The sequence below is a fragment of the Aulonocara stuartgranti genome (assembly GCF_965226115.1).
Source record: "Aulonocara stuartgranti genome assembly, chromosome: 7".
NCBI lineage: Eukaryota > Metazoa > Chordata > Actinopteri > Cichliformes > Cichlidae > Aulonocara > Aulonocara stuartgranti.
This window is the reverse complement of record NC_138945.1, coordinates 55,760,573-55,785,468: the sequence shown is the minus strand read 5'-3', so window position 1 is coordinate 55,785,468 and position 24,896 is coordinate 55,760,573. Positions and strand designations below refer to the sequence as shown.

General features: G+C 40.2%; 4 protein-coding genes across 9 annotated transcripts; 2 read left to right on the top strand and 2 right to left on the bottom strand.

Annotated features, from left to right (window-relative positions):
- Positions 1-1,948: 1,948 nt before the first annotated feature.
- Positions 1,949-14,234, bottom strand: LOC309710649 (kinesin-like protein KIF23). 4 transcript variants are annotated; one of them, XM_082540301.1, is made up of 24 exons: positions 14,046-14,234; positions 13,740-13,806; positions 12,998-13,126; positions 11,778-11,883; positions 11,482-11,618; positions 11,267-11,379; positions 10,267-10,437; positions 10,052-10,096; positions 9,250-9,362; positions 8,862-8,983; positions 8,654-8,756; positions 8,133-8,212; positions 7,932-8,051; positions 7,672-7,831; positions 6,288-6,449; positions 6,016-6,182; positions 5,764-5,937; positions 5,288-5,527; positions 4,370-4,717; positions 3,905-4,138; positions 3,429-3,517; positions 2,592-2,661; positions 2,426-2,496; positions 1,949-2,328 (listed from the first exon to the last, which is right to left on the bottom strand). In XM_082540301.1, exons 1-24 carry the CDS (start codon positions 14,057-14,059, stop codon positions 2,313-2,315), a joined length of 3,051 nt encoding a protein of 1,016 aa, XP_082396427.1. In that variant the 5' UTR covers positions 14,060-14,234; the 3' UTR covers positions 1,949-2,312. The 4 variants fall into 4 exon arrangements, with proteins under 4 accessions (XP_082396427.1, XP_082396429.1, XP_082396428.1 ...); XM_082540303.1 differs by lacking the exon at positions 4,370-4,717; XM_082540302.1 differs by lacking the exon at positions 10,052-10,096.
- A 336-nt stretch (positions 14,235-14,570) lies between these two features.
- On the top strand, positions 14,571-18,702 carry ddb2 (damage-specific DNA binding protein 2). Of its 3 annotated transcripts, none has more exons than XM_082540305.1 (11): positions 14,571-14,767; positions 14,860-14,994; positions 15,073-15,182; positions 15,373-15,564; positions 16,187-16,353; positions 16,750-16,849; positions 17,098-17,275; positions 17,446-17,591; positions 17,911-18,066; positions 18,142-18,187; positions 18,275-18,702. In XM_082540305.1, the coding sequence occupies exons 1-11, from the start codon at positions 14,611-14,613 to the stop codon at positions 18,517-18,519; spliced, it is 1,632 nt and encodes a 543-aa protein (XP_082396431.1). In that variant the 5' UTR covers positions 14,571-14,610; the 3' UTR covers positions 18,520-18,702. The 3 variants fall into 3 exon arrangements, with proteins under 3 accessions (XP_082396431.1, XP_082396432.1, XP_082396433.1); XM_082540306.1 differs by lacking the exon at positions 16,187-16,353 and adding an exon at positions 15,730-15,875; XM_082540307.1 differs by having other exon boundaries at positions 14,681-14,767; positions 14,856-14,994.
- LOC309710651 (protein FAM180A) lies at positions 18,548-19,954 on the bottom strand. The gene is made up of 3 exons (XM_082540308.1): positions 19,497-19,954; positions 19,231-19,304; positions 18,548-19,139 (listed from the first exon to the last, which is right to left on the bottom strand). The coding sequence occupies exons 1-3, from the start codon at positions 19,567-19,569 to the stop codon at positions 18,792-18,794; spliced, it is 495 nt and encodes a 164-aa protein (XP_082396434.1). The 5' UTR covers positions 19,570-19,954; the 3' UTR covers positions 18,548-18,791.
- A 240-nt stretch (positions 19,955-20,194) lies between these two features.
- Positions 20,195-24,863, top strand: kbtbd4 (kelch repeat and BTB (POZ) domain containing 4). The gene is made up of 5 exons (XM_082539015.1): positions 20,195-20,304; positions 21,118-21,592; positions 21,681-21,822; positions 22,196-22,302; positions 22,383-24,863. Exons 2-5 carry the CDS (start codon positions 21,131-21,133, stop codon positions 23,241-23,243), a joined length of 1,572 nt encoding a protein of 523 aa, XP_082395141.1. The 5' UTR covers positions 20,195-20,304; positions 21,118-21,130; the 3' UTR covers positions 23,244-24,863.
- Positions 24,864-24,896: the final 33 nt, after the last annotated feature.

Here is a 24,896-nt window from a genome sequence, read left to right as displayed (position 1 = left end):
TAATAAACCATCTGTATCTTCTACTTGTTTCAGTAAATCCTTATTCTCTATGGTTGTCATTTCTCTTCCACTTCGCCCTTCTCCACTAGCATTGCCTGAACTATGGATTTTAACAAAGGTTTTGCTTTTTCCTCATCTTTTAATGCTGTTGCCTTTCCATCTCTCAAGATTGGATATCCATACTCCCTTTTTATACCATTCATCCTTCTAATCATTGACCAAACATTGTGTATTTTTGTCTCCCTCCCTACTGGATTACAAAAACCCCTCCAGAAGTCCCTCTTTGCATTTTTAATTGTTCTTCTTACCTTAGCTTGTAATTTTTTATATTCAATGAAATTCTGAAAACTACGATTCCTCTTTAATATGTTAAAAGCTTTATTTAATCACTTTATCACAATCCTTTGTCCAACAAGATACAATCTTCTTTTCCCTTCTTTCCTCTTTATCGCCCAGTTTGCTGCCTCTAAAACTGCCTTACAAATAGAATAATTTAAATCATCAACCCCAACATTCATATCAATCTTTTGCATTTCACTAACTAATCAAAATGTATCCCAATCTGCATTACTGAAACACCACTTCTGCACACCCCTATGTCATGTTTCTCTACACTCAGCTCTATCTCAGTCATTATAGGATTATGGTCACTGCCTACAGTTGTCTTTTTTTATTACCTGCCATGAATAAATACCTGCCAATGAGTGTGACACTAATGTAATGTCACTTGCTGATTCTGCACCTGTTCTAACTTTCACTCTTGTACCACTTCCATCATTCAGACACACATTTTTTTTATCTCTATCAATCACTGCTCCATTCTGATCCTTACAGTTACCCCATAATGTGCTGTGTGCATTAAAGTCCCCACACCATATTACTTTCCCACTTAAATATGTGCCAAGTTCCTCTACTGATAACAGTGTTACCCGGGTTCAAAAAATTGACTACTCTGATGCTACTATATCTTGACCAGATTTTCATTACAAAGTATTCTGTGTTCCTATAGCTAGGACGCTATATTGGGTTCCTTGCTTTACAAATTTTACAAACCCTCTTCCATTACCCTCATTTCTATCTCTCCGGACATCATCATAACCTTTAATAACAAAATCCAAAGTAGGTTTAAGCCAGGTCTTCTGAATACAGATTATTTATTTTCGCATTTTTTGATGAATCCTTTGAGCCCTTGTCCATTTGCAGTCAAACTTGTGGCGTTCCACAGTGATCATACTGTCCTCTCATCTCCCTCTCCTCCAAGTCTTATATTGATATGTTCCCGAGATATATCTTTAATGCCAAAAGACCTCTCTGCTCCTTTCACAATTATTATAAGTTTCTGTTTTGTGTTTCACTTGATCTATGCAATTTATAACATAGGCAATAAACAAAATCATCTTCTCCACTGTCAGTCCTGTATGAGTTCCATGTGTCTGCACGAAATCTGATGTTGACATCGGTTGAGCCTTTCCTGTTTCTTCCTGTGCCTTCTGTTCCCTCTTGACAGCCTCGGTGTAACTTGCGATGTGAACTACTTTAACTTGTTTGACCTCCATGGCCTTCTTTCTGACTTAACAACCCCATAACTTACCCCTTGCTGCCCCCCACAGTTACTGCATTTATCCTACACTATCCCCACATTCCTCATATCTGTGTTCACCTCCACACACACTACCCATTTCCCATTTGCAAACTGTAGTGATGTGCCCATATCTTTGCCATTTATAGCACTTGAGGGGCAGCGGAACATATGCTCTAATCTAATAGACTGAACATCCTTACAGAATATGTTAGCATTAAAAGACTCAATTATGTTTAGATGGGAAATTCAAATTAGTCAACCTGGATACACAAAATCCTTATATGCAAATTCAGGAACCACTCTATTGGATTTTCTTTCAGTGTAGTGAAGAAAAGTGAGAAAATTATAAAATGAAAACAAAAACACTTTTTCCAAACTTGAAGCTCAGTTTAATTCACCAAAATCAGACAAATTGTATACATGAGACAAAAATCATTACTGTGGAGGTTTTACAATAACTCGTGAGCAGAGTAAAATATGTGCAAACAGAATTTTGTTTAGCTGTAGAGCCACAGTAACTAAAGATGCATATATCTGAGTAAATAGATAGTTATTTTACACAACAATGCTTTGGTGACCTATGTATATACTCTTCTGCATATTTATATAAAAAGATGGAAAGCATTTAAATATCATCACTAGAACTAAACATAAAAACAGAGGTCAGACTATTGCACAACAGCCAGGTGAGGATAAAGGGGAGTGGTTACTGTTGATCTGTCAGCAGCATTTAGGGTTTTCTGCGCCTGTAACAGAAAACCGAGTGAATCACAATCTGTAGTTATGTATTCTGAGAGAAAACTACACTTTACTCAGAGGCAATGCAGAAAGTTGACAGCTTACTTGGTGACTGCATGATGCTCCAACCCAGGTCCCAAGTTTGATCCAGCCCTCATCGCCACAGCCACAGAGCACTGCGAAGAGGGAAAAGATTAGGACCTAAATCTATTTGCAAGTGTTCTGAATAGCTCAGCCTCGAATCTGAGGAGAATTTTTTAAATCAGCTTACCCTCGTCTCCACATCAGTCAAAGCTCCATCTCCACTGGCTGACACGCCTTCTGAAGACTTCCTCTTCCGCCTTCAGAGATTGATACGTAAAAACATTAGCACACCTTCAGCAGTTTGGAATCATATTTAACAACTTAAAAAATGTAAGACTCAGGAGGCACGTTAGGTAATGCATGTACAATTATTAACAATATTAATATGTTTGTTTGTTTTTTTAAACTGGATACCAAACTGACAACAGTAGTGAAATAAGCTAATCAAAATGTCCGATGCTGTGTCCTGCTGTCATAGAATAAGGGATGTGTCTTTGCTCAACTGAGCTGTCAAGTTGATCTCAGTCAAAGACAGACAGGAACTGGATACCGGTTCCTGTCTGGTATCTGTCTGGATACCAGACAGAACAAGGCCAGCACAGAAAGCAAATCCAGTTTTTTTGTTATCCTGTTATTAAATGCCTTTGTTCCCCTTTTGTTAAAACATAGAAAAACACTACACAAAAATACTGCAAAAGGAAAAGGTTGCCTTATAAGTGTATAAACTCAAAATGCACATTTCACTTAAAAATTAAGATGTGCAAATGTGAATAAATCAACTTGTTCGAGATATTTATCTCCTGCTGAGAAACAACAAAACAAAAGAAAACTGCACCAAACACCCAAAAAATAAGAATAAGTCGTCTCATCAGATACTGATGCTTATTTCCTATATGCCACAAAAAAAACAACAACAACCCTTGACATTAAAATTCAAGTGTATTCAAGGATTTCAAGCACCTGTATAAGCCCTGTATTAAACATTTCAATATATATTTTTTTGGTTAAGGTTATAAATTATTACCTTGGGACTGTAGTGAGCTCCTGTTTCAGTGTCTCAATGTCAGTGAACTGGACAGCTTGCCCCCCTCCTCTCGTTTTGATGACATCGCCCTAAAGAAAAAACCCCCAAAAAGAACCACCATTAGATATCTTTGTTATTTAATATTTAATACAGTGCGAAGCCCTTCTTGTGATCAGTAATTCAACCATCACAAGAGTTTCCTTTCTAAGGATAAGCATGCACGCTACTACAATCATGCAACAGAACATTGAGAACCACTTTATAGAAATTATTTAAATTCACTTCTTAAAACGGACAAACTTATTCGAGCAAAGTGTAAAACAAACAGTTACAAAACCACACTGACTCAAACTCAAGTTGGCAAATATGCTGCTGGTTTGCTGAAAACTTGCTAATATAAATGTCTGCATGAGTAAGGAAGTGTAACCAAATATATCATTCTAAATATCAGTAATATGCTGTGCTGCATACTTGACCTTTATAAGTTTGGTCTGTATCTCGCCGTCGGAGGCAACTTCTTGGTGCGTTAGCACGTATCTGTCACACTTGGACAGAGCCTTCTCGCTGGGTGCAGACACCTGGATGGCGTTGGGGATGACCGGCTGCAAAACTGTGCCCAAGTCCATGCTTGACGATGGCTTATGGTCCACCCACTTCTCCCCACCAGCAGAGCGGGAACGACGGTGACGCGGGCGTACTGGTGTTGTCGTCTGAACAGATCAACAGGAAAACGGTTTAAAAAGGGGAAAGAAAATAAATTTAAAAAAAAAATCCAAAGTGAACAAAAACACAGAACTTGACAAAGCATTACAAAGCTTGACAAAACAAATCATAAAACTTATACATTTTGGGGGGCAGGGTACCCCACACCCTAAACTTGTAGGAGCCAAAATCCTGACACATTACAACCTCATGCTGCTGCCTTTAGCTAACTCACTGACCCTGTATCTTCTTTCAATTAGGTCTACATGAAACGAAGGGGAAGGGAAGCAGTCTCTCTCATCCACTCTGCTCAAGCACACAGCTCTCCTCCTGGCCCGGCTGACTGAAGTGCCCGTTGAGGCCTGGGGTCTTGTGGGTGTTCTTGTGGGTGTACTAGGGGAACTGTAACCCTGCATGCTGTCCTGAGCTGCCTGCTCCTCACATGCAGATCTAGCCACAGACAAAAAGGTACTTCTGCTGGGGACGGGGCAGGTGGGCCTTGGGTTCGTCTCATCCTCCTCATCACTAGCAGCACTGCCTGACTGTGACTCTGGCTTTGGACTGACATGAGGGGAATCGACTGGGCACTGGAGAGTGAAATGGAAAGACTAAATGGTCACAGTTAGACATGCAAAAATTAGACGTTATAGGAACGGGATACATTCACAGTCTAATGTAATCAAATGCAGCAACCACTTTATGTAAAGTACAAAGTTCATGTTTTTCCCCATACCTGGTGAAAAACATGAACACTGAAATGTAGATTTACCTAAGCTGAGCTAAAATGTTCTGTGAGTTGATGCAAATTTATCTGCAACATAATTCATTTTACAGTTTGTCTTATTTGTTGTAAATTCAGTATCTTTGATTTTTAAAACTATAGATTCAGACCAATAAATTTAGAGCAACCTACTGAGAAATCTACAGCATCAAAATAACTCTTACACATTCACCAGGAATGTAATTTCCTCAGTTTCACAGTGGTACTTAATTGCTGAAGGACTACATGATCATATGCATGAGGCGTTTATTATAACCTGCCTGCTGCTGTGGCACTGGGATTAGTGATGTTAGTAGATTAAGAGAGACGAGTGCAGTAGAATTTAACTTTGAATGGGCAGAATACCATTCACCATTATGGTTTTTAAACAACATACAGGGACAGGTGAGGGTGATGCTGATCTCTTTGGCGGTAGGCGGTCCTCTTTGGAGGGTCGCTGAGAACGGGGCTGATGCTGTGGTTGTGGTAGAGGCTGTGGCTGCGTCTGACGGGGTGGAGGTTCAGGGCGACCTGGAGTCTTGCTCTCTGTCACGATGGCCTTGAGCTGCTTCAGCTTTTCGTCTTTCACCCACAGCTTATTTTGCATCTCAAGCTGCAGTGCATTAACACGTCTCTCCTGCACAGTGAGGATATTGCAAAATGTTCAAATGCAATATTATCCAAGTTGCTTGAATAAGACAAATTAGCTGCCACTATAAAGACTAAAACAATGACCAACAAGGGCTGTTTGCAAAACTGATAGTAAGATCTAAATTTTACACACATTTCAAAGTAGGTCTTTTTTTGTTTGTGGTCTTTATTGGAAATCTATACATTGTTGAATAAAAGGAAAAAAAGATATTTGAAACTCACACATTCTTTCTCCCACTTGAACTGGGTGTCCGAGATCACGCCATGCATGCGCTGCTCCATGCGTCTCTTCTCTGACAGCTCTCTCTGAAGCCTCTGCTCTCTGGTTTCCAGCTCATGCTGCAGCGAGCGCTTGTCATCTTCAAAGATTTTAGTTGTTTTCTGCAGGATGTCAATCTGAAACAGAGACATTAATATTAAAGAAAAAAAAGTGACAACCTTTAAATCTGCAGCGTGAATGGATTAGTCTCCCACCTTGTGTTCTTGCATCTTTGTTTTCTTCTCTAAACGTTCAATCTCTGCCTTGTTGCCTTGGATGATTTTGTCTTTCTCTATCAGTTTGCCGTTTTGTTCCTGAATAAAGTTGTCTTTGGAAATTAGGCTGGTATCCAGTTCTTGGAGCACAGGCTTCATCATGTTGGCTGAAATAACATCAAGAGAAATGTGAGCCAAGAGAAAGACAACTATTCAAAAACTGATCTTTCAAAGCCAAAAAGTATCAGGTGAGCTAAAATGAGAACAGACACCTATTTTACTGTAGTCCTTCATCAGCATCTGCTTGATCCTCTGCCTGTTCTCCAGGGCTTCAATCAGCCTGGGCAGCGTGATGTCATCATGTGGGTCAGTCAGCTCACAGGAGGGTAGAGATGGGAGACTGAGGATCAGAGTGTTTGCAGCAGGAGGCATGTCTACAGAAGACAAGGAATCACAAGTCCTTAAAGCAATTGTGTGGTTTTTAATAATTATCATCACACACAATACTCCACTATTAAAACATTTACACAGTAGTAGTTCAGATTAATTCTGTTCAATTTTAATGGAAATTACATTTGCAAGAGTTTGGCTTGTCTGTTAATTTGCATGTTTTGTGTTTCCAAAGAACTTGCCCAAGGATATTTGGCATGCAGACTGAAGCAGCCAGGGTTCGAATCACCAGCCTTCCGATTAGCAGATGGCCTGCTCTTCCCCCTGAGTTACAGCCATCCCCAACTACAATTCTCCTTGAGATGATAAAATGAAAAGTCCATGTAAAAGCTGCCACTGTGCAGCCATCTTATTTGGGCTGTTGTTTTGAAGTATCATCTAAATCATTGTTGTAATTTCAGAGAAATGATGCAGTATCCTGACATTTCTGGCCATTTAATATACAATTCACAAGCAACTGATGACAGTGGGAAGAAAAACTTCCATTTAATAGGAATAGGAATGAGGGGAAGAAGACAGCATAAAAGATGTGCTGTGGAAGAGAGTGAAAAGAGGTAAGTCAAGAAGATTGCTCAGTGTATCATGGGACGTCCACAGCAGCCTAGGCCTACTGCAGCATAACCAAGCAGCATAATAAGGGACAGTTTATGGTCATCAGATGAATACCAAACTATAAGAAAGTTTTAAGCCTAATCTCAAAAGCAGAAAGACAGCATCTCAAATTCAAACTGGGAGCTGGTTCCGCAAAAACAAATATGCCCTCTTCTGAGTTGCTGTTGACACTCTCGCTGCAGAGTTCTGGATCAACTGAAGGCTTTTCAGGGAGCTTTTGGGACCGGTTGATAATGAATTACAAGAGTCATAGTCATAAATGCATGAACTATTTTTTCTGATTTTAGAGCTATTGCACAAATGCAAGAAACCAGTCCTACATATGTGTTTAATATGTGCAATAAAGGACATATTCTGGTCAAAAATTACTCCCAAGGTTCCTCACAGTGTTACTGAAGGTCAAGGTAATGCCATCCAGCTTAACCTTGGTTTTATCTGAATTTAGAAGCACACAAAAATGTGTCCAATGATATTAGTGAATATAACAACAATTAGCAGAAGTGGAAAACACACTTGGTGTTGCTCTTGTTAAAAGGTTGAGTGTTCTTACATTTCGGCTAATCTTTTGATTAACAGGATGTTTCACACACATACCAGGATCTATGGGGCCACCACGTTCTTCCAATCTGCGAGACAGCTCATCTTTGAATGCCTGGTTTCTATGACGACGGCCTGGAGTAAAGCCACAGATTGGTCTGTCCACTGGCCTGGCCACTTCCACCTCTTGGGTCATCTCTGCAAACCGCATCACCAGCTGCACAAACAGAGCACATGTTATATGTCCGGGGGGGGGGGGGGGGGGGGGGGGGGGTGTAATTAAAAAGTAACAAAGTAAGAGGGCAGGGTCAAGTTACCAGGGTTTCCTCATAGTCATCAGTCTTGGGATTGACACAGACAACCATTCTAACTTTTCCCTCTCCATCGAAGTAGTTTTTAAACAGGTGGGTTATTTTGGAGTCTCGATAGGGGACCATCTGGAAGAGAAAAATGTCAATTATATACATATTTTATCAGGAAATGAAATCCAAGTCCATCTTCAGTTTGGCAACACATACCTTGTTTGTGCCACACATTTGGTTTTCTCGAAGTATCTCGATGCATGTCCTCAGATTCAGCAAAGACTGATTTATGTTACCTGAAAGGCAAAAAGTGGTTAAAGCTCAAATGAACCCCAGCTAAATCAAAGTCCATAGGCTTGTATATAAACAGACTTGTCTTAACAGATGGCCAGCAGGAGACAGCCCTTGTATGCTACATAAATAAGTCATATATGAATAAAAGAAAGTGACAACTACTACTATTCAGGTAATCTGTTAACAGACATACGTGTGTTTTTTTTCTATATCTTGTTTTGTAAAGTATAACTAGTTTAAGCATATTCTTCTGGAATAAAAATAAGTTTTTAGGACACTTTTGGCTAAATTGTAACTGATAAAAAATCAGCAGCCACTTTTATAATGTCCATTATTTTGGAGCATTATCTAAATTAAAGGTCACCACTGCATTCAAAACTTCAAGCAATTCTGCTTCAAGTTTACCGAACTTGTCCAAAATAAGGATTTAAATATTAACAAACCTGCTTCACGTATACGAGTGCCTTCTGCCCCTGTCCTGCCAGTTCGCTCGCTTCCTGCCAAGTCCACCAGGCACAGCTGACTAACACTTATCTGGTTCTTATCCTAACAATCAAATTAAGAAGAAAAATATTTGTCAATTATGGTTTATCCAAGTATGTTACCAACAGGGCTCTGGTGTGGGGAAATTTGGTTCAACTTTTAGCTGACCTGGAGAACGTTGTCGCCATCTGCATCAAGAGGCGCCTGAGCCAGTTTAATAATGAACACACTGTGGGAGCGACTGGACTCTCTATTCAGCCGGGTGTTCGCAACCTTCCTCTTTTTTTGACCTGGAAAAAACACAGTACAGGCCATTTCTAAAACCACATTTCTTTCCAGACATGTTTATGCACAATTTAAAAGCCAAACTATTTCAGACACAAAACTCATACTGAGCATTCACATTCCTCAACAACCTGCTCAGAGAGAAGATTAACTGAGGTCATTTACTGGCCAGAGCCGAACCCAGAGGGCAGCAATTCCAGGTCAGTCACATCTACGATCATCACTGCAGGGTACTTTATTTTTTCTTTACATTCATATGAGAACAACTCACCTCTCCAGAACACTTGAAAAGCCTCCTCGGCAGATTTGACTTCAACCTCCAGACAACCGGCCACATACATGATGTGATTCTGATCCTCTCTGAGGATTTTAGACTGAGGCGGTCTGCATTTAGAAAATAATCATATTAGGGAACTGCTTTTCCTTCAATCTGCAAGATGTTGCATACCAAGCATGGCAGGGAGTCGAAGACATTAATGCTGGTTGTTTCCAGCCACAGAAAGTAACCAGTTACAGTCATAAAGCATCACAAATAGATGTAAGAACATTCAGCGTTGCCAGAACAAACACCAAAAGCAGCAGGGGGAATATAAGGATTTAAGGCTAAAGTAACACTCATCAACACTGGAGACATTACCTCCCATCAGCAGCTCTGTTATACATGGTTTGTGCGTGGTTCAGAATGAATGTGTCCAAAATACATATGTTTTACCACTGAATGTGCTCCCAGATTTATACTTTTTGCATGACGTAACTCTGAATTTTGGACTACAGCTGATTTTAATAATCAATTCAATTATTTGCAGACAAAATAACTGATAACTTGAGCTCAAAAAAATAAGAGAAGCTTCAAATTTTGCACACCAATCATCCCAAAAATATAGTCAGTGTACTATTATTTAAAAAAAAAAAAAAAAAAAAATCATCAAAACTCATTTTTATGACAGCAAAAACATCTGTGAAACTTAGGAAATGTCTCCAACACTGACAGGTTACTTTTTTTGCACATCTGTATGCAACAGCAGAAGCTCAGCTAAAAATCAGGCTGCTACAAATATTCACTGGTCACATACATCAACTCGGTGTTCTGGCGCACTGGTGTGCCTCCACCATTCCACCTAGTAAAAAGAAAAGACAACAGTTTTGTCTCCTGGCTAATCTGCCATAGAAAATAAACTGAACTACACCTAATATTTTACTCTATTACTCTAATGAGATAAAACATGATCCACATACATACTGTACACATGAATTGTGTTCCTTTTGTTGTATATTTTTCTAAACTCACTTTGGCTTGATTGCATCTTCCTGAGTTTCCTCCAGGAGATCATAGATGTAGTTGTTGTAGATTTCTACGTAGGAGACGAAGATGCTGTAGCTGCTGTCGTCATCCACACCATCTGATTTAGAGGTCTCCTCTGGCTTAATCATGTCAGCAATTTCAGGATCAGCCTTTAGCCTAAAAATCAAAGTAGAAAGTTGCACATTAAAACCAACATCCCACTATACTCAGAACTGAGGCAACAATGCAAGCTTAACAAACCCAAAATATCTTTCTGTTAACTAGATTCACTTATCCTAACATCACCAGTCAGGTGAAACAGTGACACAGAAATAAAGTCTTAGCAATTTTACAGTGCTGATTCTTCCTAAAGGGTAAGAAAGACTCTTGAATCAATTGGCCAATAGGTGACAATTTGATTTTAATTCTAATTTTGAACATGATCTTCTCCACAGCAGTAGCAGCACAAGTTACTCTGGAATAGTTAATAAACCTAGGACTGACTTATTCAGGTAACTTCCGGTTACCTGAATAAGTCAAAGTCCTACTTCACAGACAGTGATGATTTTTACAACATATGTTTCGTTTCTTGCCATTCCACTGGATGGATAAAATGGGTCTAATAAAATCTAAATCTGTGTCAGGCTATAGAACATCAGTTTGAAAGACAGATTATTTAGTTGTACAAAGTAAATGAAGTGTAAGAGCAAAAATGTGTTGATAATTCTTGTCATCCATGACTTTTACACTGTTGAAATGCAGGACTGTACGGCATGTCTTTATTGTCAAATTTGAATGCATAATTTCATGTGATATTGGGATTTGGAGTTTTGCAAAATTTTGCTGTAGTCTTTCTTTAGCAACAAAGCTCCAAGTCAGTAGGCACATCTCACCATGGGATGTAGATTTTTGGATTGCTGACCGCAGATTCCACCACATCTTTCTCAGTAATATGAACTTACATTTCACACCCATAATTAAAAAAAAATGTAAAATAGGCCTTTACCTGGTGGAGGGTGTTTTAGGAACAGACAAGTTGTTGTCCTGCCTTTGGCGCTCCAACAAAGCATCTACTTCAGTCTGAATCTCAATACTGTTTTTCTCATCAGTCTTAAATACCTGAACAAAGAGAAAAAAGGAAATTAAATTAATAAATAAGCAAATTACTCAGTTATTCTGGTGCCAAACATAATTAACCATTTTTATGTGCCATTTTCGTACATATCTCTTGGCCTGGTAAGGACCTATACTGTTGAAAATCATGTCAAGGGAGCGAGGCAGAAGTCCACCCTGGCCTGGGGAGCCTGTCATGGTGAAAGTCTTTCCACTTCCTGTCACCCCGTACGTGAAAAGCAGACCTGACACAAACAGAGAGGAAATCAGCTGCCAATAATGAACTCAAGGCTAAAGTAGGTTAAAATGCAGCTGTTAAGAGGGGAAACAGGTCACTGTAATTTAAAATGTTACTGTACTTTAAAATAATCATTGCATATTACTGATGTGGCCTTTGCTTTTACCATTTTTTCCACGGATGAGGTCATCAACAAGAGGTTTCGCCACATGCTCAAAGAGCTCCATCTGTGATACTGAAACTCCAAAGACTTTTTTGAAAGAGTACTGTGTCTGTGAACCAAAAGGGATTACAAAAAATAAATACATAAAATAAATAAATATACGTATGCATGCTTTGCTTGTTCTGGAAGACCAAAATCAACCATGTGTTATTTTTTCTCTTGTACTTTCTAAATTCTTCAGCATTTCTGGGGATACGCCTGAAATGAAGCCTTCTACAAGGCTAGACAAACCACTTCAGCTATGCTCATTTATTACAGAGGATGAGTAGTTCTATTCATATCTCCTTCTCGATGCCTAATCTCCACTCTTGAAGGAGGTCATCTAATCCGGTCTGAGAACACCTTGTTCCCCACATCTACAAAAGTTCAGTAACTCCATAAACAATGCATTGTACAATTTAACAGATATTGATACATCAAATTATAACAGACTATATTTGGGATATGGAGATGCAGCAAAATGATGTGTACTGAATAAGAAGGGATTGATTTTTATACATGATGGTAAATAAGTCAATCTGGGTAGTTAGCTAGCATGGTTAAGACTGTTTAATATTCAATCTGATTGCTTCCTACTTTTGCATTCTCACAGCTCTTTTTAGCTTTTTGTTCCATACCACTAGGTGTGTCTATATATCTGTTTCCCACTATCATGTGCAGTTACCTGAAAGACCTGTGAGAATGCAAAAGTATGAAGCAGTCAGGTAACTGCACATGATAGTGGGAAACAGATATATAGACACACCTAGTGGTATGGAACAAAAAACTAAAATAAATAAATAAATTGTGGTCTTCAAGGCATTTGTAGCTATGAGAGGTGATAGCAAAAGTCACAACAAACTGGGAAGTGTGCCCCCACCTGTCCAACATCACTACATCTCATGTAAAATTACACAAAGAAAGGCATCAGGGCAAAACAGGCCCAGTCCTGGCACTCTATTGATGGAGGGAAAAAACAAAAATGGAATCATTTGTCTTTAACAGTCGTAGAGTTTTATGACACAGGAGTAAGCTACGAAATTTCCAACGATGCAAACAATATTTATGACTGGATTTACTTATTGTTGTTTTCAGTCTTTATGCAGCTTTTCCTGACAGTGACAGAAACACATAATCTCACTACCTTTAATCAATTACTACTCCAAACTTATCGGATTTCTTACCTCTTTGTATTCTCCATTGCGATTTGTTTTGAAGCCCTCCGGGGTGTGCATCTGGATGGTGGTACTGCTGATCACCTCAATGCAGCATTCCTCATCCTCAGCTCCCAGGGGTCGCACACGGCAATATACCTGAAGAACAAAACAACACACATTAAAACAAGCTCTAACGGTACATTTTGAGCTCGTTACTACTGCAAAGGTATTTAATTTGCCCAAGAATATCTGATGAGCGATTAAAAAAAAAAAAACAACCACCAAACAGACTGACATTCTTGGATGCAGTAGGATTTTTGCTACCATTTGTTTCAGCTTATTACCACTTGGTGAAACTTTTAAACATACTTTTATTAAGAAACTGAGGAGTCTCGTTATTCACAGCCAGAGTCTTTATACTGTTGGGTTTTTGTTAAAGAACAAAAAGGGGGGAATTTTGGTTGGCCCAAAAAACTGAGGAGAGATAGCAATCGAAACTTTTATTGCAAAAGCTTCTTCTTTCTGCTGCTAAAAGTCTAAATCTGCCTTTGAGGAAGAAAAGTGATGGCTGCAGAGCGAAACTGTGGGCTCACAGTCAGGTTGAAGAGAAATTGTCCAGAAGAATTTTCACTCTGTCAGTAAATTACTCCACTCTAGGTTCAAACACTCCCTCACTGGAATGTTTTCTCTTCCACCCAGTGGAATGTATGAGATACACATTTGTACTGTCTGCCAAGTTGACCTTCTTTAAGAATTCAGGGACACTCACCCCAACTGGGTCCGTTTGGTTGCTGGAGGGTTTTTTTGGAGGATGCCTGCGGGGGGGTTTACCCTTCCTGTAAAAGTAAATAAATACATAGTCATTAACAATTCAAACACACTGTAAGCGTTAACCATTAATGACTATGTGATGGCTTAACAAAGCCTGTTGTTAGACGGCTAATTAGCCCCCTGCTAACGGTAAAGCAGAGTCAACGTCCGTTGGTAACTCCTTAAACTCGCCATTTCGTGACATGGTAAAACGCATAAACAATACAGCCTACCAGCGACATATATAATATAAACTTGTACTTACAGTTGTCTCGTCATCGTAGCGTGGTGCCTGTGCTGGTTTCACTGTTTCTGTTTGTCTAGTTTTGAATCTTCCCTCCGCCTCAAAGCCTCAAATCAGCTACTTTTTCAAAACGGACCCGAAGCAACCAATGGGATCTGGCAACGGCAAACACGTGTTTCCGCCTTCACCTCCGAGCCTTCACTTCCGAGCCTAACCCCCCCAAACAAACAATAAATAAATAAATAAATAAATAAATAAATAAATAAATAAAAAGTTGGCAAATGCAATAAAAATATAAAATATAATGTACAAACGTCTTTCAGCCGCTTTCATTCTTCATCTTCATAAATAGTCCTTGATGTCTGCACCAGCGAAATGTAAATCCTTTCTTTGTTTTACACAATTCTTAAATATTTTATGAAAATTATTTAGTTTAATAATTTAACATGACATTGACATAACATGACATTTTTTATTTATTTGAGCAATGAATTACTTCGCAATCTTCTGTGAGCATTTCGTTGCCGTTACCTTACTTTGTAGTTTGAGTTGTTTGAACTCCAAACATGGTGCACATTGAGATTTCATGGTGGCTCTACAGTGCCACCCACCGTTCACCAGCTTTAACAGACACAAGTTACAAAACACACATTTTTCAGCACATAGTCACGTGTACTGTCGTGTTATGCAAACAGAGAAGTTCTTGCTGTTAAACTGCAGGGTTAAAGCACTAAACATCACAGGTAAGCAGCAATATGAACATTAGAAGTGCAGACAAGTGCACAATCGTCCGCGTTGTGACGAGTAACTGTTGCTTTGTGTGTTTACAAGGTAGAAATGAAAAGCAAGCCCACGAAGTCAGCTGCAGCTGGATCAAAGAATAAAGTGAAGAAAACACCTGAGGGCGTCTCCGGTCCAACTCTCTCCAGAAAACTACGAGACAAAACAAATGGCGAAACGTCAAAATCAGGTATGAGGCTCTGAAAACACCTCAGTCCAGTGACAGCACTGTCTTTGTGACACTTGAATGGGTTCGTGTGTCTTCTAGGGACTGCTCTCAAGTCTGCAGGAGTCCAGAAGAGAGGTTGGGACGGGAGCATACTGCACTATATCTACAAGAGCACTCTGGGCCAGAGTTTGCACTCACAGATGAGACAGGTAAGAGAGCCTGATGTGGTGCTGGCCCCAATGCTGCTCAAAATACTCACACCTGTTCCAATAGTAATTAAAAAAAAAAAAAATCTAATCCAGGGACAAGTTCATAAGTCATAGTCCATCTGTTACCTCTCGTTTCCTTTTACTGGATTTATTCAGTGCAGGTGTGAATCTAGCTCTTTTGTCTCTCCAGTGTCTCCAGGAACCTTTCGTTCGCTCTCTGTCATCCTATCATTTCCACGGTGGCAGCAGCCCCTTCAACCGCAGGATCACCTGTCTTGAGTGGCATCCGATACATCCTACTACTCTGGCTGTGGGGTCCAAGGGTGGAGACATTTATCTGTGGGACTTTGAGGCGCCTGCCAAGAAGACCTTTATTCAAGGGGTTAGTTCCTGTTTAATGGTTTTGATTTGTTCTTTCGATTGATCAAAAAGACATTCAGCAAACTGATTTTAACAGAGGTCAGATGCATCTTCAGGCTGTGGTGCATTTCAGAGCGGTGCGATGTAGCTGTACTTAATGAAACACTGTTGTTGGCTCTCTGGTTAGATGGGGGCTGGAGACTCAGTGACAGACATGAAGTTTAACCACTTAAATCCCACTCAGCTGTTCACCTCATCTATGGGGGGTACGACAGCACTTCGGGATTTCAGTGGGACAACGCTAACAGTGTTTGCCAGCACAGAAACACTGAAGTAAGACTGGAGTGTCCACTTGTTTTTCTTCTGTGCACTAAAATCAAAAAGCGTTAGGGGTTAGTCTAGCATCAGTCTTCTTACAGAGAGTTCAGAGATCTCTCAGGGGAACTTGTAATCAAGGCAAGGCAAGTTTATTTATGTAGCACAATTCAACAACAAGGTGATTCAAAGTGCTTTACAGAGACATTAAAAAACAAAAACAAATAAAAAGCATGATTTAAGGCCGGTGCTGGTGTGAACGTTTGTGTGGTAGTTGTAGTCATAACTGCTGCCTGGTGACAGACCTACATTTGTATTTGTGTGTGTAGAACGGAGCAGGAGACTTTATCGGAGGGATGAAGTTTTGCCCCACAGACCTTTCTAGAGTCTATGTGGCCTCTGGCGAGGGCACACTGACCGCACAGAGTTTTGAGGGCCGCGCACCCACTGTTCTGTCCAGAACTCAAGACTGCGGCCACGATCACCACAATGTTTGGTGAGAAACTCCTAAAGAAGACTGATGCTCGGCATTATGAAAAAGGGAAAGTTCTTTCATTTCCCTCTACTGTGTCTGTAGGAATCCTGCTGCCACATTTTTTTAATAGCATTAAAAAGGTTTCATATTTCTTTTCCTATTTTATGAAATGTAATTTGTCAGGGCTATAATACAAAAAAAAATAAATGGCAGATTTCAAAAAGCATGACTATATGCATGGGTAGACATCAGTAGAGGTAAATGAGAAAACATAGATAGCGGAGAGCATTGTGCATATATAATGTTATCTCTTGTTGAAGTGTCACGTAGTATAATACATCCTATTTTCAATTAAAGCTATGATTTGTGGAAAACATTATTTTGTAAATTCTTACATGTAGCTCTTTTCTTCCGTAGTTTTTGGTACTGCTGCGTTGACGTGTCTGTAAGCCGACAGATGCTCGTGACAGGAGACAATGCGGGGCAGCTTTTACTTCTGGGTTTGGATGGCCAAAAGGTGTGTGCCTCTTTCTTAATGAGGGCTTTCACTGGTTTTGATAAATTAAAGGATCAGTTATAGTTCTTATTTAACACAGAGCACTTTTTCTTTCGGCCCTTCCCTTTAGGGGTCGCCCAAGCCAATCATCTGCTTCCATATCACTCCTATCGATTGCATTCTCCTGTGCAAGTCTTCCTTTGTTACATCCATGAATCTCCTCTGTGGCAATTTAATGTTAATTGATTTGCTCTGTTTTAATGTTTCAGATTTTCAGTGACAAATTGCACAAAGCCAAAGTGACCCACGCAGAGTTCAACTCCCGATGCGACTGGTTGCTGGTGACGGCCTCAGTTGACCACACGGTAAAGCTCTGGGACTTGAGGAATATGAAGGACAAGAAAAGCTTCTTGTACGAAATGCCTCACGAGAAAGCCGTCAACTCAGGTAACACTTCCTCATGGAAAAACCTCTCATGCTTACTACTTCAAAAAAAATTAAAAAAGAAAGAAAACGTTTTCTAATTGTCTTTAATTCATTTCTTTGATAGATTTTTAAGTTCTAAACCTAAAAGATCTGCAAAACCTCTTGACAAAGATTTTCATATCTCCTCACAGCCTATTTCAACCCTTTGGACTGCTCCAAGCTGCTCACCACAGATCAGTACGATGAGATCCGCGTCTACTCATCTTCTGATTGGTCAAAGCCTCAGCACATCATCCAGCACCCGCACAGGCAGTTTCAGCACCTCACACCCATCAAGGTTTGGTTCCTGTCTTTGGGCTTAAACTGTTCTTTTTGCACGTTGGAATTATTGTACAACATACATCTTTAATGTCTTTAATAAACAAGAATTGCGTGCACAAGTAGTTTATTATAGATTTTTACACAGAGTCAAAAGTATACACACATCTGCACTAGTATTCTGGCTGGATATTTGACCACTCTTCTTGCAAGAACCGGCAGAGTTCATTTAAATCAGCCGTTTGCCATCGATATAGGGTATAAGAATTTGTTGGAGAGATGTTAACATTTTCATATAATTGGTGACAACAGATTTTTCTGCTTTAATTGTGCTGTAGGCCACATGGCACCCTATGTATGATCTAATTGTGGCCGGCCGTTACCCCAACGATCGCTTCTGCGGGGCCGACCTGAGGACCATTGACATCTTTGACTCCAACACAGCAGAGCTCGTGTGTCAGCTGTACGATCCCACTGCTTCAGGGATCAAATCTGTGAGCATCATTTCATTGTAAACATAAAGAACTAGAACTTTAATTATTTTAAGATCGCGGCTTCTGTTTTTACAGATCAACAAATTCAACCCAATGGGCGACGCAATTGGATCTGGCATGGGTGAGCACTTGGACAAGTACTGCACATTATTAACAGCCATGGTTTTTATTTACTTCCCACTAAAGCGCTGTCCTGCTCACTCCCCAGGTATAACTGTGCTGGTCTGGGACCAGAACGAGTCACCGATGGGCGATCACCACGTTCAGCAGGAAGGACCATTGAACTCAGTTTTAAGAGGGCAGCGGAGGAGTCAGCCACACTCCAGTGGGAACCGGAGGGGTCCTGCTGTGGATGCAAAGCTTAAGAAAAAGCTAGCTTCACTGGAAGAAACTGAGACTAAAACCAAGAAGGGCCGCACTAAACAAAAACAAACACAGATGAGGAAGAAGTGAACTATAAAACAGCCGAGGTCTTAAAAAGCTGTGTTTCATATGCTGTTTATTCATTGTTACTGAGTCTCCACGTTCAGAGATTGTCTGCATGTTTAAAAAGTCTTTATATATATAAATGTGTTCAAAAGCAGTGTTTTTTTTTGTTTTTTTACTGTATGACAATAAAGATGCTCATTTCATTTATGGCTGAGTCATTCTTTGATTACATATTTCTTATTAATACAAAATCCAGAAACATTTAAGGCAAGTGGTTAATTGCATGCAACTTTATTTTAAGAATATCTGAAGAGATGATTCCCTCGGAGTTCGTGTACCGTGATGTTTGCCAGCTTGAGGAGAACTTCACCCCAAGCTTCCTGTCTCTCTTTCCTCTTCTCGTGCCAAGCCTGATGCGCAGTGTACACCATGCTCAGCACGACATTTTCAAACTGCTGCTCCATCATCGGTCTGCTCCTCTGGCCCTCGAGTGCATCTGCCATCTGCTCCATGGAGCTCAGACTTCTGGGAACATTGTCATTGATCAGAGAGAGAAAAGCTCGCCCCTGCCTCATCGACGCCATCTCCTCATCGAGCAGGACGATGTTGTTGTCCTGATCGAGCTCCACCCCACCCAGCAAAAGCTGCATGAGTAGGGGGGGGACAAATGTTCATCAGTTATTTGTAATATTTAGCTTGCCTAAGTGTAGCCTTAAGTAAAGCAAAGAAAAGTACCTCATAGATCAGGTTTGCATTGGAAACTAGTGGGTCGGTGTTCTGAGGAGCTGGACTTAAGCCTTCAGCCACATCTAAACAGGAAAACACTGAAGTTTAGCTGCACTGTAATCAAATTAGTCAGTGGTGACAAACTGTCAGGGTTCAAATAAACATCTGTTCATCCATTTTGATACATACTGCACAACTGCACGCAGTATTCAGTGACAACATTCAAATTTCTCTCTTTTCTTCGCAGCCATGCCAGCGGACCTTCTGTTACTCACCCTGCAACACCTGCTCAAAGCAAAGCCACAAAAGGACCTGGAGGAAGATTTTCAGTTGGGAGCTCGCGGTCATTCTTCTTCTGATTGTTATCGGCAGATAATACACTCCTCACCTCATCTCCTCACCTCTACTCTTCCTAGTACTCTTTTGTGACTTCAGGCAGGCGCAGCTTAGACTGAATACCGTGCATTTTTCCACCTTGGAAAAAGAGACCAAAAGCCAGTTGGCAGTGATGCAGAGCAGACAGAAACGGATGGAAAGCTTTCAGCGAGCAGAGCTCAGAGAGGCAACTAATTCTGTTGTTCTTTTATTGAGCAGATTTCCAGCATGAACATCAAACATAGGAAGCACGTGAATGCACAGTATATTCATGTAAAACAAGAAAAAATATAAATACATGAAATTAGGTAAAGTGGATTCAAGGTGAGGCAACTCTCAACATAAATAATTCAAGGAAAGAAAAATGGTGAGTCCGTATTTTTTTCCTTCCTAAACTTTAGTGTTTTTGTGTAAACTTCTTATCTCTACCAGGACTCCCTGTCAGTGAGTCAGCCAGCTCTGCACATGTAAGCAGAATTCCTGCACTGAGTTGTCGCGCCCCACGTGTAGTATCCTTAGGGCCCAGCAGGGGGCTGTGGCACACACTTGACTGCAAGTTGAAGAAACCGCAGTAACACAGCTTAACCACAGGGATGCAGTAGCACCCATTGGTGCCGGTGAATGTGTCATATTTGCGTTCTGAAAAAGTTTATTTACTTCCGGTGAACAGTTTAGCTCCTTCTGAATGATAGAGTAGTGGAGATAAAGGTAACCGTATTTGTTTGTTACTCACATTTAAAGCCTTGCGTTTTTATTTTTATTTTTTGCCTCATTCACAGCCCTAGTAATAACACAGTCGACATAATTTTACGGTGGAATTTGTGCTCCAGAGGATTGTAGTCTGCTAACTGCTTTAGTGCTAATGCTAGCTAATCCTATCCGTGAACGCAGCACAGCTAACACGATTAACGTAGTAAATATAATGTAACTGCAGGGTTTTATCGTTACATTTAATGGCATCTTGACAGAGTTTTGAGCAGCTAGCATGGTATCTGCACTCACTGAGTTGTTTATTTGTGAATTAACTCGCTAAATTCCTGATGTTGGCGACAATTTAGAAACATTTGTGAATGACACTTAATCGGCCAACGAATAAAATTTACAAAGCATGTGGCAGCAACTTAAAATAAATGGCAAGGTTATGTGTAAACGCTCTGAAAGACTTTCTGTTTTAAGTTTTAAGGATGTATAGGACAGCTATTCAGAGTTACATACTTAACCGTGTTAGAATGGTTTACATTTATGTTGTTATAATAATTCAAATAGTCATTAATTTTAAAGAGTTCGAGAGTTTTCTTTATCATCTGTTTTTAGTTTATACTCCAAAAGTGACTCATTGCCTATTCACATATACTTATGCGAATAGGCTAGTTAGTTACATTCACTGAAATTTGAACCATATCATCTCATTGGAGACAGGTTTTATTGGAAAATTGGCATGTTATTATTAACTAGATATGCTGAAAATATACTGACATCTGAGTATAAACATGTCGATCAGTGTTTGTTACTTTTTCACAGGCGAGCAGAAAAGATGGAGTCCAGTGAGGAGGGTGGCCTCAGTGTTGGGGGATCTGTGGGCGAGGAAAACTACTTCCTGGGGTACACGTTCACGGACCGCTCCCACTCGAGCCGAGTGGTGAAGAGTATTATGGATCTCTGCCTGGAGGACGGCTTGTTTGCTGATGTCACCATCACCGTTGACGGCAAAGAGTTTCACCTGCACCGCCTGGTGCTCTCTGCGCAGAGCAGCTTTTTCCGCTCCATGTTCACCTCCAATCTCAAAGAGTCGCACAACCGCATTATCGAGCTTAAGGATGTCAGCGCTACCGTCTTCCAGCTGCTGATTGACTACATCTACCATGGTACCATTAAACTGAGGGTGGAGGAGCTGCAGGACACCTATGAGATGGCGGACATGTACCAGCTGACTGCTCTGTTTGAAGAATGCTCGCGCTTCCTCTCCCGAACAGTGGAGGTCAAGAACTGCTTGCAGGTGAATTATTGTTTTTGTAACACCTGTTCTCATAGTCCTTGCTTCTTGGCAATGGTGCTGCAATACAAGTAATTCCTTTTTCATCTAGGTGATGTGGCTTGCAGACAGACACAGTGATCAGGAGCTGTATACTGCAGCGAAGCACTGTGCTAAAATCCACCTGGCCCAGCTGCACCAGACTGAAGAGTTTCTAAATCTGCCCCTCTGTCTGCTACTAGATATCATCAAAGGTATAACATTTTGCTTCTCTGTCACCAGACTAGCAATTGTTTTTACATATTTATTAAAATACATTTAGGATTTTAATGTTGCATTGCTAATTATTATTTTAAACAAGGGTATTATTATTGGCTTTGAGTTCAACAATTGATGCATTAATATTTATTTAAATCCTGAAAGTAGGATGTGTGAATAATGAACACTGTGCCTGAACTAATCTGAAAACAACAACAACAAAACAACGCTAAATCTAGATATTCTTCAAAAAAAGGCCTTTTTAAATTTTTACAATCTTAACGGAGAAAACATTTTTATGATCCTTTAACAGGAAAAAAACCCACATCTTCTGATCTAGTTTCAAACATGCCTTGTGTTTGTGTTCAGATGGCGTTCCAAGTTCTCAGAATCCAACAGTGGCCATCGAGTCATGGATAAATCACAATAAAGTTGAGAGAGAGGAGTTTTCTTGCATCCTTCAAGAAAATCTTAAGGTAATTTTCTCTCATATGGAGCTGTAAAATATTTTTAAAAAACATTTACATTGCTGATGTTTCCTTTTCTTCGTCTTCAGGAAATTGGTGAGAATGTCCATATTTACCTGATTGGCAAGGAGGAGACGAGAACTCACTCTCTGGCCGTGTCACTGCACTGCGATGAGGATGATGCGATCAGTGTGAGCGGCCAGAACAGTTTATGTCATCAGATCACCGCAGCCTGCAAACATGGAGGGGACCTATATGTGGTGGGGGGTTCTATCCCGCGGCGCATGTGGAAGTGCAACATGCACACGATGGACTGGGAGCGTTGCGCACCACTTCCCAGAGACCGCCTCCACCACACTATGGTGTCCGTCTCCACTGAGGATGCCATCTACTCACTGGGAGGTAAAACGCTGCAGGACACGCTCTCTAATGCCGTCATCTACTACACAGTGAAGGACAACATGTGGACAGAGACCAACCAGCTGGACACTGCAGTGTCGGGGGCTGCTGGCGTCAACCTGGGAGGCACCATCTACCTGCTGGGAGGGGAGGAGAACGACATGGATTTTTTCACAAAGCCTTCTCGCCTCATTCAGTGCTTCGACACCTCCTCCCAAAAGTGCCAGATCAAACCTTACATGCTGCCGTTCGCCGGCTGCATGCACGCAGCAGTCCACATGGACGTGATTTTTATCGTAGGAGAAGGAGACTCATTGGTGTGTTACAACCCACTGCTCGAGAGCTTCACACGCCTGCGCTTCCCCGAAGTGTGGAGCTGTGTCCCGTCACTGTGGAAGGTGGCCAGTTGTAATGGCTGTATTTACGTCTTCAGAGACAAATGTAAGAAAGGAGACGCAAATACTTTAAAGTTTAACCCGGCGACGTCTGTCGTCTCCGTAATCAGAGGTATTAAGATCCTCCTCACAAACTGGCAGTTTGTTTTGGCCTAACCTCTCCGCGGTATGTTCACACTGTGGTCAACACACCAGCCACAGAGAATCAGGGAAGACTGTTGGTTGACTGACCAAGACTTCACTCATGGAGACGTCCTGTGAAGAAATTTGTCCACGAGTTGTATTTACTCAGCTGTGTCACTTATTCCATTCAGACTCCACCACCGGCCCCACAACAACAGTTCAGCGGTGTGTCGCTTGTACTACAACGTGTCTCATTGTCGGCTCCTTTGCCGAGAATCTAATTTGTGCTGTGAAAAGTGATGAACTAATCTATTGTTTTCTGTGCACTCCTCATTTACTGACACGCATGAACAGCTTCAGTGTAAAAATATTAATGAACACAAGGCATCTGTCACTATATTGTAAGTGTGTCATGATATTGTAGGTCAGATATCATAAGATGTTTTTAAAGTGCTCATGTTATACTTGTTTTCAGAGTCTACTAGAATAAGTTTACATACTTTAATGTTGAGTGTGTACACGGCCTTTTCATTCCAATAACTATTGCCCTGTTTAAAGCCCACTCCGGAGAAAAACACTTTGCTCTGATTGGTTTGTTAGAATGATCAAAGCAAAGCAAAGTTGCCTAATGTACATAACCCACAATGGTTATGGAAAGCTTAAGCTATATTCAAAATATATTGCAGCATCTGACTTTTTCTGAATGACTATTTTTATCTGTAAATATAAATATTAAACAATAGCTCCAACTTATGTGAATGGTCATCACATTTCGTCACACAGTGTTGCTGTTAGCAAGACTTTAGCCGTGAAGAGAAAATATTGATTGGGAATTTGCTATTTTAAAAAGAAGCAAAACAAAACAACAGCTGTTTTAGTTTGAACATGACAAGGTGGGACAAAATATTAATAACACAGTATATATCATAGGTAAGAAATTCACGGGGAGCTAAATATAATGAATTGGCATTAAAATGTAAATCTTACTGTAATGATTTTAATAACTATAGGTTTACAAAAAGATTATAAATCTTAATTCTTTTCATTTTTGTGTCCATCTGTTTCTTGTTTTTTGACTGAATTTTGTTTGAATCACCACTGAATCTGGAATGAAGGCTTGAAGCACAATGTGCCAGTAATAATAAAAATAAGAATAATACATGTATTATTATTGACACCACAGTGCTTAAATACATAACTCATACTTTTTAATGCCTTTCTAGGATTATTTTTCTACAGTTCCACAGATGTGAAGTATTGCAGAGGATACTTGCATTATGATAACCATTGTTGTAGTATTGTACCAGGAAAGTTTTTTGTGATTCCCAGGAAATTATGGTGGATTGTGGATGTAATTCAGGCACCTTTTTTAAATTAAACTAACCATCGGGCGGGTATTATGCTTATGTGTTACATAAGATAAGTCACAGAACAGAAGGTAGGTTTACATGCACTAAATGTGTCAGACTGAAGGTTAATGGAAACATGAAAGCATAGTACGGGCACTTTAAGTTGGTGTGTGCAGACATGATAACAAAGGGTGTTTTTTAACTTTTCAGATTTTCTTGTCTCAAGATTGTATTTTTTGATGTACACCATACATGTTCAAGTTAACCATTATCTGAAATGTTAAATATATTGCTGTAGCTACAAGCTTTGAGTGGTTGTTTTGATATTTATAACCTT